The 11,780-nt window shown below is 60.4% G+C and overlaps 1 protein-coding gene across 6 annotated transcripts in view; it reads right to left on the bottom strand.

Moving 5' to 3' along the window:
- Positions 1–11,780, bottom strand: part of OPA1 (OPA1 mitochondrial dynamin like GTPase) — a 58,708-nt gene that overhangs the window by 4,721 nt on the left and 42,207 nt on the right. For all 6 annotated transcript variants that reach the window (XM_044421132.1, XM_044421134.1, XM_044421133.1 and 3 more), the window contains 2 exons: positions 10,878–10,971; positions 10,314–10,424 (listed from right to left, as the gene is read on the bottom strand). In XM_044421132.1, coding sequence (XP_044277067.1) covers positions 10,314–10,424; positions 10,878–10,971 — 205 coding nt within the window. The remainder of the gene's footprint in view (positions 1–10,313; positions 10,425–10,877; positions 10,972–11,780) is intronic.

Below are 11,780 nucleotides of genomic sequence, written 5' to 3'. Positions count from 1 at the left end.
AAAGTGCCCCATGATATCCTGGTAAACCACATCCACTGCATCCCCTCCATCCAGCCATCTCGAAACCTTGTCATAGAATTCCACAAGGCTTGTCTGGCAGGACCTGTATTGCGGAAGCCATGTTGTGTGGCCGCCAGCCTCCCTTCCCTATCTAGCATCACTAGATCTCTCTCTATTATGAGCCTTTCCATTGTTTTTCCTACAATGGACATGAGGCTAACAGGTCTGTAATTCCCCATGTCCCTTCTATTACCCATTTCTTTCCTATTTGTCCAGCAGAGAAAAGGGCCGAGAATTGAGCGGGACCCCCGGCCCTGAAGACGAAGGGCGCAGGGACCCGCTCCAGGGGGCGGGGGGGGGGCGATGGCCCTTGGGCGCCACAATCGTGCATCCCGCTGGCCAAGGCAATGCGGGCTCAGCACCAGGCGCTCGGCACACCACTCGCCCACGTGCGGTTGCTCCGGCCAGCATGGCCAGCAAAACCGTGCCAATGAACTGCATCTGCGGACAATGTGGCTGCTGCAGAAATGGCAGAGGGAGTCTCTCTGCGCGAGCTTCTGTGCGCCGAGCACGGCGATGTGATGGGAAGCGGCTCGAACCGAGAGATCCCAGCCAGGGTCATGGCCCGCTAATTTCTCCCCTTAAAAATCACCTTACATTAATGCTTCACATTTCTGAACTAGTTTCCTCTTGTTCACATACCATGTTGGGCAACAGGAAAAAGAGAAACCGTAAAGAGAAAGCCACCCAGGCTGCCCTTAAAGAAACAGAGCGCCATCGATCACTGGCAAAGACAGATGTATAATAAGAGGCCCCCTCTGTTTCTTTAAGGCTCCAAAACCAGATGGGAAGTGAATGGACAGTCAATGGGTCAAGAAAACACAGGGGAGGTTCCGCTTGTCTGCTGCGCTTATGTTCCCAGCAGAGAAAAGGGGTCAGGGCGGAAGCGGCACGGCTGGCTGCTGGAAAGACCCTTTCTTCGCGTGGCCACAAAGACGGCGCTATTCCTCACCCCACTGTCAGGCGGGTGGAACGATGGGCTTGTCAAAAGGTCTTCCACAGCCCGGGCTTCCCAAAGAGGCTGAGCAGGCAAAGGAATCTGGGGAGATTCTTAAACAATTAGCTCATTAGTGCGGCGAAGCCCTGAGACAAAGAACTGCCAAATGGAAAGCATCTGAGCGGGATTTATGGCCATTCAGGCAGAGTCGCCCCATGAATCATTATGAAGGTTATTACAGGCTTAAAGTGAAAGCTTGCAAAAAGCGGCATACGCCGCCCTGCGATGGCCGACAACGAAGAAGTGTGCCCAAAGCACACACTGCAAGCCACACGCAACGCAGCTCATTCCTGCCGATGGCAAGCAAGCCCTGCCTGGGGATTCCAGGGAGCAGGAACTGGGCCATCACGAACCAAGATGCTGCGTCCGTGGACAAAGTTTGGCTGAAACCGGTAACAAAAAATCTTGCCCTCCTGGTGTGGGCAGAAACACCTTCCTCACAGGCTCGTAATCACAGAACGGGCGAGCTGGAAGGGGCCGGGAAGGCCCCCAGGTCCACCCCTGCTGCTGCAGGACACCACGTCACGCCACCCCGCTCAGAGGGCTGTCCAGTTGCCTTGACAGTCTCTAGAGCGGGAGAGCCCCCCCCCTCCAGGCAGCTCCTTCCTACCAAGTTCCTAGGAAGCATTTCCAAGAACCCCGGCCTGAGACTCCTGGGTAAGGGCGTATGGCGTACCTGCTTGTTTCCCGCTGGGACGACTGGTCTGGCGCACAGAGAGCTCAGCCGGAGGGGCGGCCGAAACATGCTGGTGGCCTGCGCTTGGCATTCCGGGTACGACTGCGAAGGCCATGCACTTTTAGTATGGTTCTGTTCTGTGGTGCACTTGGAGAATGGTTATGGTTCCAAAGCACTGTGAATACGTTTGCAGCTTTTGCTTGACACTGAACAAGAAATTACTCTCTCTGCAGCCTCGCTGGGTCGACACCCACAGGTGGTACCTCCAGTGCGACAGCAGGTGCTTCCCAGGGCACTGGCCAGGCCAGGCTTGGTACCTTGGTACCCTGTGAGCATTCTGGGTGCCCTTGGGAAAGACTAATGTGAAGAAAAAATGTGCACACGGTGGGACCGAGGGAGAATGCAAGGGACCCCACGCAAGATGCTCCCCGAATGCGTGGGGACAAGTCCAGTGCAGCCGTCACCGCTTGCTGGGGGGAATGCTGTGGAACCCCGAGCGCGCCATGCCCAGCGCCGCTCCTTCACTTGGGGACTCCCGGGCACAGAGGGGCCCACGGGCAGGATGAGCCCCTCAGCCCGGGCCTTACCACAAAACAGAGGGCAGAGGGCTTGCCGACAGGCAGCGGCGGAGCTGCTCTGCTCACGGAAAGCTGGACCCTGCAAAGCAGCACGGGGATTCGAGCCCTGGCGAAGGACTCCGCCTCTGCAGCAGCAGGAGCGCAGCTTCCCCGACATCTGAGCAAAACACCCACTCCCCGCTCAATCGGGCACGCGAGCGAGCAGGAATCCTGGGCCGGGGAGCACCCACCAGGGCTCGCCACTGCTCCCATGCCGGCATCCCTCAAACATGCACCTGGAGCTGCTTCTCTAACGGCCCCATATACAGCAATCCCACTGTCCGGGGGGAGGGGGGAGGCTCTGACCCTCCTCTCCCAACTACAGCCAAGCGAGATAGCACAGTGAAGGAAAGGGCATGATGGGCACCTGGGGCAGGGGACAGGACCACCCAAACAGGAGGCACTCTGGCTGCTTTGCACCAGCAAACAGGCCACCACGGTTTAAAGAACCCACCGGGGCTTGCTTTAAATCCCAGCAATCCCGGGGGCTTTGCCCTGATCACCTGTGCGGGGAGAGCTCCTCGTGCTTCTCTGAGGCAGGGCCACCCTCACAAAATGCAGCCACAGGACCGGCTGCACTTAGGCTTGTAATTAGCGAAAGGGTGCCGGCGTGGCTTCTTTTGATCATGTGAGCTGGGTCGATATAAAATACACACTTAAATATCAATAACCTGCCCATTAAATCTTAAATCAGGTTTTAATAAATTTTAAGAGTGAAACAGTAAAAGCAAGCCACATCCATACCTTGCGCAAAATCATCATATATAATCGAAACTGTTCTGTTAAAAGCCAGAAGAAACAAAGAGATTTTAAAAACCCAACCCTCTTACAAGCAAAGGACAGAGGCAGGAGGGAATTAGTTTCTCTGTGCAAGCAGACTTCAAATATTCACCTGCGCTGCTTATTCTTCAGTTTAAGTTGCTTACTGAGATGGGGCTTGAAAAGATACTTGGCAAGCTTCTCGACTCATCAGAGTTTTTCCTAGAAATCGGAATGGTTCCACATTCCCACCCTGTAGAAACACTGAGCAAGGGCAGGCATTGGCTCGGCACACGGACGGCGGGTGAGTCCCCAGCGCCACCAGCGCAGAGCGGGTGCAAGAGCAGCTGGAGCTGGAACGCACACGAGGCCGGCCTGGCACGGCACTCCGCTTCCTATGCGGGCCCGCATGGAGGAGGAGGAGGAGGAGGAGGACATTCGTGCCAGCACCCCAGCAATGTTCTGGCACTTTCTCAGACTCGGTGCAGCACCATCGGGCATGGAAGCCCCGGAGCAGAGTCCCCAGACCAGCCCTGCCGGCTTGCTCGCTGCTTTGCCGAGGATGGGCGTGGCGCTCTCATTCGGTGCCCCCTGCCAGAGCAGGCTTGCTGTGCAGGCCTGGCAGCGCTCAGCCCAGCAGGCGCATCTGGATTTGGCCTCCCACTGCGGGCTGGCCCCGAGCAGAGCCAGTGGAGTTCACGCCGCAGGGAGCGGGAGAAGCCCACACGCAGCAGGGCCAGGGGGCTGCATCCGAGGAGCCCTGCTTCTGGGCGGAAGGCCCACCGAGAGGATCAAGGTGCCGCTGACGTGGCAGCCGCACGCCGGCCAAAGCCCCTTCCCCAGTAAAATGGAAATGAGCCAGGATGGCCCAGCAGCTTCCAAGGACGAAGGTTTTGTCCAAGAAAGGTTCCCTTGCAGGTCTCCCAGGCAAACTCTCTGCGAGTTGCATGGCAGCAGACTTTCGTTACGGAAAAGGCATGGGCCTCGCAAACAGGAGCCCTTTAAGACTCGGGACGGCAGGACCGGCTGTGCTCGCAGAGACGCCCTGGCCCGGCTCCACCCCGAGGGCGACCGCTCAGCGGCACGCGGGGAGCAGAGGCAGCCCCGCCAGAGAGAAAGGAAGGGGGTCTTCTGGCCACACCTCCCCACTCGCAAGGTGCAACACGCCTCCTGCGGGCACCTCCTCGCTGGCCAGCCGACTCCAAAGCCAGGGAGCCGCAAGGGCTGGGAGAGGAAGCAGCCCGGCAAGAGGGACAGATGGTGCGCTGTCTCTGGGGCGCCCTGAGCGCTCAGCTTCTCTTCAAACGGGGCCTGCGAAGGACGGGCTACGCTGATCCCATAGTGTCGTTTACTGCATTTCATTTTCTTGAAAACGGTTCACTGATATTTTAGAAAACGACTCGAAAGATACGTGCAAGCACGCAGCCAAAGTGTTTGTCCGCCAGCCTGGACCTCGCCAGCCACCCCTGGCAACCGGGCAGGTGCGGCTCGTCGCGCAGGGTTCTGAGGTGACGGACCTAAACCCGCCATCGGGCGCATCCCGGGATGATTTCCTGTCCCCGAGGCCCCCTTGGCCCCAGCCAAAGCAGGCGCTGAAACGCTACTTCCCCTCTCGCCCCGGCTTCCCAGGAGGAGGCACCTCAGGTGTGCCGCTCGCTAACGGCTGCTGGGACGGTCTCCGGAGCGCCGGCAGTCAAGCCACGGCAGGGCAACAAAGAGGAAGCGGTGCCCATCGTCCAAGGAGGGCACGGGCGGGGAAGCGCCGGCCTTCCAAGGGACGGCTGAGCACGCTGCGCCCCGGGACGTGGCCTGCCCGTTGCCGGCGGGACAGGCGAGTGCAGAGCCTGGCTCAGCGGGCAGGGAGTCTTGCTGCTTGCGCTGCGTGTGTAAAGTGGGCCCAGCACAGCAGCCGAACTGGCCGGGACGCAAGGCAGAGGCGGGGGCTTGAGCCAGGGAAGCCAGCCTGGACTGTGGCCAGAAGCCCCACGGCTTTTCTCACGCACGACAAAGATATGCGGAGAAGGACTGTAAGTCCATGGGGACAGCGAGGATGCCTTCGATGGGCTCAGCGGAGCCCTTGTGCGAAACGGCAAACGATCTGGCGTCGCCGTCGGCACACAAGCGGTAGCTGGGCCAGAGGGAAGCTAGGCATTTGCCCAACCGGCTAGTTCTTGATACGGCTGGGCAAGGGGTCGTGTTGCTGGCCCCAAGGGAAGAAGTTGCGTAAAATCAGCAAGGGGTTGCCTGGTAGGGAAACGCGCTCAGAACAGTCCCTGTAAGCAGAGCAATGGCAGAGCCGCCCGGAGAGGCTGCAGCGAGGGGCAGCGGTGCACACCCCCCCCGGGCTCACAGCAAAACGCCCGGGGGGCTCCAGAGTAGGCACCCCCAGCCTGGCCGGCCAACCCTGGGTGGGCGCCGACAGCTCCCCTGCCAGGCGGGCCTTCCCCGGCCTCTGATGGGGGCAGGAAGGGCCAGGCCGGAACGGGCGAGGCGCCGGCGGCCAGCAGCTGCGCCAGCCTGGCTTGGCCTCGCAGCCCGAAGGGGTCTCTGGCAGAGCAGTGCTTCTCGGGGGCTTGGCCACGCCGCTGACAGCGGATGGAGGGGCTGGACCCCCCCCCCCCCTTTGCAGAGCTGGCCCCAGGTGTCTGCTGCACCTTCCCCCAGGAGAGCACTGACAGCCCCGAGATGCGGGAACTGAGAGGAACTGCAGCTGAAGACAGAGGGAATGGCTGAAGGCATCCTTGCAGGCCCCCCCCCCGCCCCCCATCCTATCTTCCAGGATCAGCAGTCCAGCCTGGAGGATCTGCCGACATGGGGAGGAGGCCAATACGAGAGGGTCAGCAGATCTGCAGTGGCTCGTCCCAGAAACGCCCATTTGAACCTTGAGCAAGACCACGCTTGGAAGAGCCAACGAGCGTGGGGGCTGGGGGGGGGGCACTACCAGCCACCTCATGCCCCTACCACGTGGCACAGGCAAACGAGAGAGGACGGCTATCGCCACCCCGTGCCCGGGAACTTCCTGAGTAGATGCCATGACAGTTTAGTAAAGCGGCGCTTTGAGCACACGGCCACTATCTAACTGGGCAACCGAGCCCGCCTTTTGGACTAGCCAGCTGTCCTGACTCTGGCCCTCTGTCCTGGCAGGTGTGACTGGCCGCGAAGGCACAGCGTTAGCAACTAGGACTGTGGCCCGGGGCCGCGTGTCCCTCGATCCCCTGCCTCACGGAAGGCACGGTGGCCCCGGGCTGGGCAAGGCAGCCGTGAGAGCGTGCCAGAGGCCACGGGTTCTGCCGACAATTTTCCTGCCTGCGTCTCAGAACCGGCAGAGTGGCTATAAGATGATGCCATTCCAAGCAAACCACAAGCGGTTCCTTCCACCCGCTCCTGGTTTGAGGAGGGTGTTGATTTCCCGTCCCTGGCAACAGAGCTACTAAGTTTTGAATCCTCACAATTTTCTTTTTTAATCAACGTCAGCAGGCCCAACCAACCTCTTAAGGACCTGATGATCACTTCCAAATCGCTTCAGTGCAGAGGAGAAAATAGATTTTATGGGAATAAAATTTCAGAAACATTGTCTAAGCTGGGAGTACGCTGGGCAATATTGACTCAGCGAAGAACCTAAATGACCGGGAAGCTCTGGGGGGAGAGACGGAGCAGAACGCGATGTAAAATGAGGTGCAGAGGCGAGACGCTGCGCTCAAGGCAGTTCTTTCCAAAACGCAGTAGACAAACCCAAAAGTCAAGTGCCCCAGGAGCCCGCGATGGCTCTCTGCCCCGTCACCCGAGAAGAACACAAGAAAAAAGAAAGCCCACGTTCGCGCTGGGAGCAAGTGTTCGCCCTGGAGTCAAGCAGGGCAGCCGGCAGCGGAGCGAAACCGCCCCGATACCAGATCCAGTCGGAACCAGCTGGCCCTCAGGAAAGCAGACTCCTGGGCAAAAGAGAGGCCGGCAGCGCCCAGTACGCTCTGGGATTCCGCACACACAAGCGTCTCAGACCATTCCTACAAAACCAATCTCCACTCTGAGCAGCTGCTGGGGAGCGCCAGCCCGACCCGTTCGGGCATCTGGTGGTTCTGCCTGCAGCTACGAGACGGATCGATGCGATCGCAGAAGCCGCAGCCTCGAGGCCGGAGGAGCTGAGCAGGGCTGCCGGGAGAGGGCCCTCAGGGGGGCGTCTGCTCACAGGGTCGCCATCAGTCAGAGGTGACTCGATGGCACGCAACCACAACAAGCTTGGCTTCCCCTCGCACTCCGATAGCAATAAATCAAACCCGGATGCTGGAGTAGCACATATTTAAAATATCCGAAAGGGAGGTGCAGACATAAACCATGGTGAGATAATTGATGCCATTGCTGCTGACGAATATGCGGAGAATGGTGCGGATCCCGGGGCTGGTTTTACAATACTTCGAATAAATGCTGGGGCCCAGGGCAATCCCAACGGATCTGAGGGTGAGCAAGAATGAAACGGGCCGAGAAGCCCCTCCGGATCCCCCGGAAGAGCCAAGGGCCTTGCTGGAAAGGCACCGCGGGGCTGCCAGTGCCGCAGGAAAGCCTGGCCCACACGTCAGCCGTGAGGGAGGGAGCGGCCCGCAAGCCCCGGCGCAGGGGGCAAGGCAGCGACAAGCCCCAGCAAGCCCAAGGGAAAGAAACGGGATACACGCAAACACAAGCGGTCGCCGGCGGCTGCCTGGGAAATGCCGCAAACAGAGGCGGGAGGTCGGCAGGCGGCACCAGCAGCGCCTTTCTCCTTCTCTCCCTCCTTCTCTCAAGGGCACCCCCCAGATGCAACCTCCTGCGGCCTCTCGCAGGGGGAAAGGCCTGCTGGACGCCGTGGGGCCGCTTTGTGTCCCTCCAGCGCTGAGCCCTGAGGACCCCCAGGCGGGCCGGACAGGGTGGAAGCGCCGCCGGGCCCTTTGGTGCACGGAAAGGCGTGCAGGCAAGCCGGCCCGGCTGCGTGGCAGGGGGTGCACGCTGCCACCACGGCCCCGCTGCAGCGGGGGGCGGGCGGGCTTCCTGCTCAACAGGCCAGACCCTCTGGCCTTGGGCTTTCAGAGCGGTCTCGACACGCCACAAGGGTGCACCCAGCCGCAGAGCCCCTGGGGGACACCTCTGCCGATCCGGCAGCCCCGTCCACACGGGGGGAGGAGGGTCAAGCCCTGACAGCAGCCCTTCCCGCTTCCACTGCTCGGGCAACTTCGTCTCGGGCACAATCGTTCGGAGAGGGTCCCTGTCCTGGGGGTGGGGGGCGCAGGGCATCCGCAGAGCGGTGGCGAGGCCCCAGGCCAGGCCGAGCGAGCGCGCAATGTGAGATGAACGCAGGCGCACGCATCCCAAAGCAGCCGAGCGGGAGGAGCACGGGCCCTGGGACAGCGCCCTGCCGGGGGACCCCCCCCCCCGATGGCCAGCCTCTCCCGGGCTGCTTGGCCGGGAAGGGAGGCTTCCTGGGGCGGCTGAGGCCACTAGTCGCTCTGGAGGCGCAACGTCAGTCCGGCTATCGAGCAGCAGAAAGGATTAAACCCCGGCCATGGCCCACGCCTAATCCCGGGCCCCTGGCGCTCCGCTCAAAGAGCACACAAAGCACCATGTCCCACGGGATCGGGCCGCTGGCGCAATGCACATGCGAACTCATTTCTTCCCACTTGACCCGGAGCCTTCCCTGCAGCGCCTCGTGCACGGCCGGCCGGCCGGCTCGGCTCGGGGAGAGCCCTCGGGAGAGCGGGCCCGTCTCTGACCGGCACCTCCGAGCTGCAGGATCAGGCAGCAGCACGAGAGGAGCTCCTGGACACGCGCTCTGGCCGTGCACCAGCCCCAGGAGGTACCAAGAAAGTGGGATGCGTGGCGTGCCAAGGTTCTGCCCACAGCTTCCCTTATAAGCTCCGGGACCATTGAAAGGCGTACTTGATCTTGCCTCGACAGCATTAATACTGGAGCTATTTATATCCCAAAAGCCACAGAATATTTATTAAGATAATAAAATCATACTTTATGTTTTCAAGTTTCCGTAAAACTTCTGATTAGCTCTTCAGTATGGACTTTGTCTACTTGGCACGCGTCGGCTTTTTGAAGGCATTCCCGCACTAGCAGGTGCCTCAAGGTTTAGCCATAATTGTCAGAGGCGAGAAATGAACATCCAGAGGAGAACATGCCTAGTGAAACGCAGAAAGCTCCAGAAGGAGAGCGGAGGCGAGATCAAAAGGCCCGCACCAAGCGCGCGCCTGCCCCACGGCAGCCACTTCACAACAGAGGACGCCGTCCAGGCGCATCTCGGAGGCAGCGGACAAAGCAGAGCCCTTCGGACAACACCGCGGCGTCATGTGTCGGCGGTCCCCTAGCAACCGCGCAAGCCTTCTGCATCCGGTGGCAAGCCCCGACAGGAGAGAGGCTTTGTCGGCCAAGAAAGGTTTCCACTTAGGAACTCAACTGGAGGTTGAAAAGCAAATACTGATGGAGAGAGACGAGGAGCAGCTCCGCAGCGGCTGGACAGAAGCCCACCTGTGCCTCCACCCCCGCGAGAAGCGCCCCGGGAGTGCGGAAAAGGCACAGGGGGCCTCTGTTTACGCGCGACAAAGGAAGGGTGAAGAATGGTGTTCGGGAAGCGCCCTCCCCTCCGCTGCCGTCGCCATTCCTCAGATTCCTCTACCGCCCATAGCCGAAGCTCTCTGGGCAGCTCACAACGTTCCGCCCCCCACCCCGATTTCAACCCGGCCCGACCTGCTCAGCTCCCGGCTCGGGGTCAGGCACCTCCAGCGGCACCTCCGGCAGCCGGGCTGCTCCAGAGGGCCGCTCGCCTCTGCGGGGACAGGAGGGCACAGGGCAGACCGCAGCCGCCCTCCTTGCTTCCCGAAGGAGCACGCGGAGCGACTCCAAGGTTGCGACCCTGCACTGCCCGGAGAGGCGTTTCAGGCGCGGGGGCCGCGTGCCGAAAGCGCACGACGAATGTAACCCCGAGCAGCTTCTCAGTGTATCCGCAAAGCTACGGCAAAATGGTGGCGCACCAGCAGAGTTTAGAAGCAGGTGCGCTGTCAGAGGTTCCTGGCACAGCCACAGCAACCAGAGCTAGCCAAGAGGGCCGGCACGAAGGCCCATGCTCCTTGGCTTTGACGCCTGAGCATAACCACCAGAACTGAGAACCGGCTTCCGGAGGAAAGGGAGCTCTTGGGGGACTTCTGCACCATCTCTTCCAAGCACGGGAGATACTCACTGAGGTCCTCGGCAAGCTGGACTCGTTTCCCCGTCAGCAGCTTTACCTTCTTCTCACTGTCCTCCGCAAAATCCTCCAGCACCTCTTTGACATTCTTTTCCAGGCGCCTCACTGTAGAAAAGAGGCAACTTTCAACGGGACTAATTTTACTCTGGGGCAGGAAAGGGTGGTGGCGGGAGTCTGGCCACAGAGCACGCGTGTTCAGAACGGCGTATTTGTCTGAGGGAAGAGACAGGCTGTGCCCGAGCGAAGGCTTTAACTGCCGGCCCCTCGGGAGGGACACCCGAGCCAAAGTTTCAGGCGGACGGAGTACACCGAGCCTGCGAGCAGGGCTGTGAAGGGATGGGACCCTCGTCACTCATTCGTTCTCGGACTTGAACCAAGTCGGCAGCCCGGGGAGCCCGAAGCGAGCACTCAGGGCTCAGCACGGGTCCAGGAGGCCCGCTGGACCCGAACGGCTGAGAGCGGCTTCACGCTGCTCCCGAACGAAAGCTGCCCTTGGGCGGCGCCGGGCCGCAGGGGGCCGGGACAAAGGGCTCCGAGGGCCACCCCCACGGGCCTCACCTTCCGTGTTGGCCAGCTGCTGCCTCAGCGTGTTGGCCGTGATGGCCAGCATCCTCTGGATTCGCCAGAACAGGACCACGTCGTTGCACTCCAGCTGAAACACCGGGCGACAAATCAGCCCCGGGGACACAGCCGGGCAAACCTGGAACGGGCGGCTCCAGGCGGCCCCAGCTGAGATGCCCCGAGGTCTCTCCCCGGCCCGGGAGTGTCGTGCTCAAGAGGAATACGAACCAAAACCTAACGACAGAAGGCTCACACGCTGCTAATCAACCACATATCTGCAGAAGGAAGAAAACTTCTAGCCAAGGATGGGAAGTTGTTCCCAGGTCGAGGGGCCACCATGGTAAAGGCCACGCTTTCACAGCCACAGCTCTTGCTTCTTGCAAGGAGAAGCATGTGGAACGGGGCTCGGGTGTCCACTGCAGGCTGATGCAGCGAAAAGCTGCCCTGCGGAGCGGCCGCTCCCTGGCCACGAACAGAGTGGGCTTCAGAGCGCTTATGTGCTTACTGAAGAGAGGCCACCAACGACACAGGGGACACCCTGGTCCTGCGGGTCCACATGCCTGGATACGGTTTTACTGAACTGAGCGCCCGCAGATCTTCTGGAAAGGTACGCCCATACTGACGTCAAAGCACTGCTCCACAGCCTCTCGAGCAGGTACAGGCAAGCGGGCTTTTGTCTTACTTTTCTTCTGATCCAGGGCTATGTATATTTCTGCTGCTGCTAATAAACTCAAAATCAATCCTAGTATTCCTATTGCCAGTATCCTTTATGCAACACAACTGAGCTATTTTAGGATCAAGCAGAATCAAGTATCTGGTTGGTTCATTACCCAGAAGCCAGCATGGAGGGGACAGCACTGGCCGGATAGACTTGCGCCTTCCACTACTGGTCAAAAAACT

Source organism: Varanus komodoensis, unplaced genomic scaffold (genome assembly GCF_004798865.1).
Source record: "Varanus komodoensis strain SLA01 unplaced genomic scaffold, ASM479886v1 scaffold115, whole genome shotgun sequence".
NCBI classification, from domain to species: Eukaryota; Metazoa; Chordata; class Lepidosauria; order Squamata; family Varanidae; genus Varanus; species Varanus komodoensis.
The sequence above is the reverse complement of the archived record's forward strand: the minus strand, read 5'-3'. Positions and strand labels throughout refer to the sequence as shown.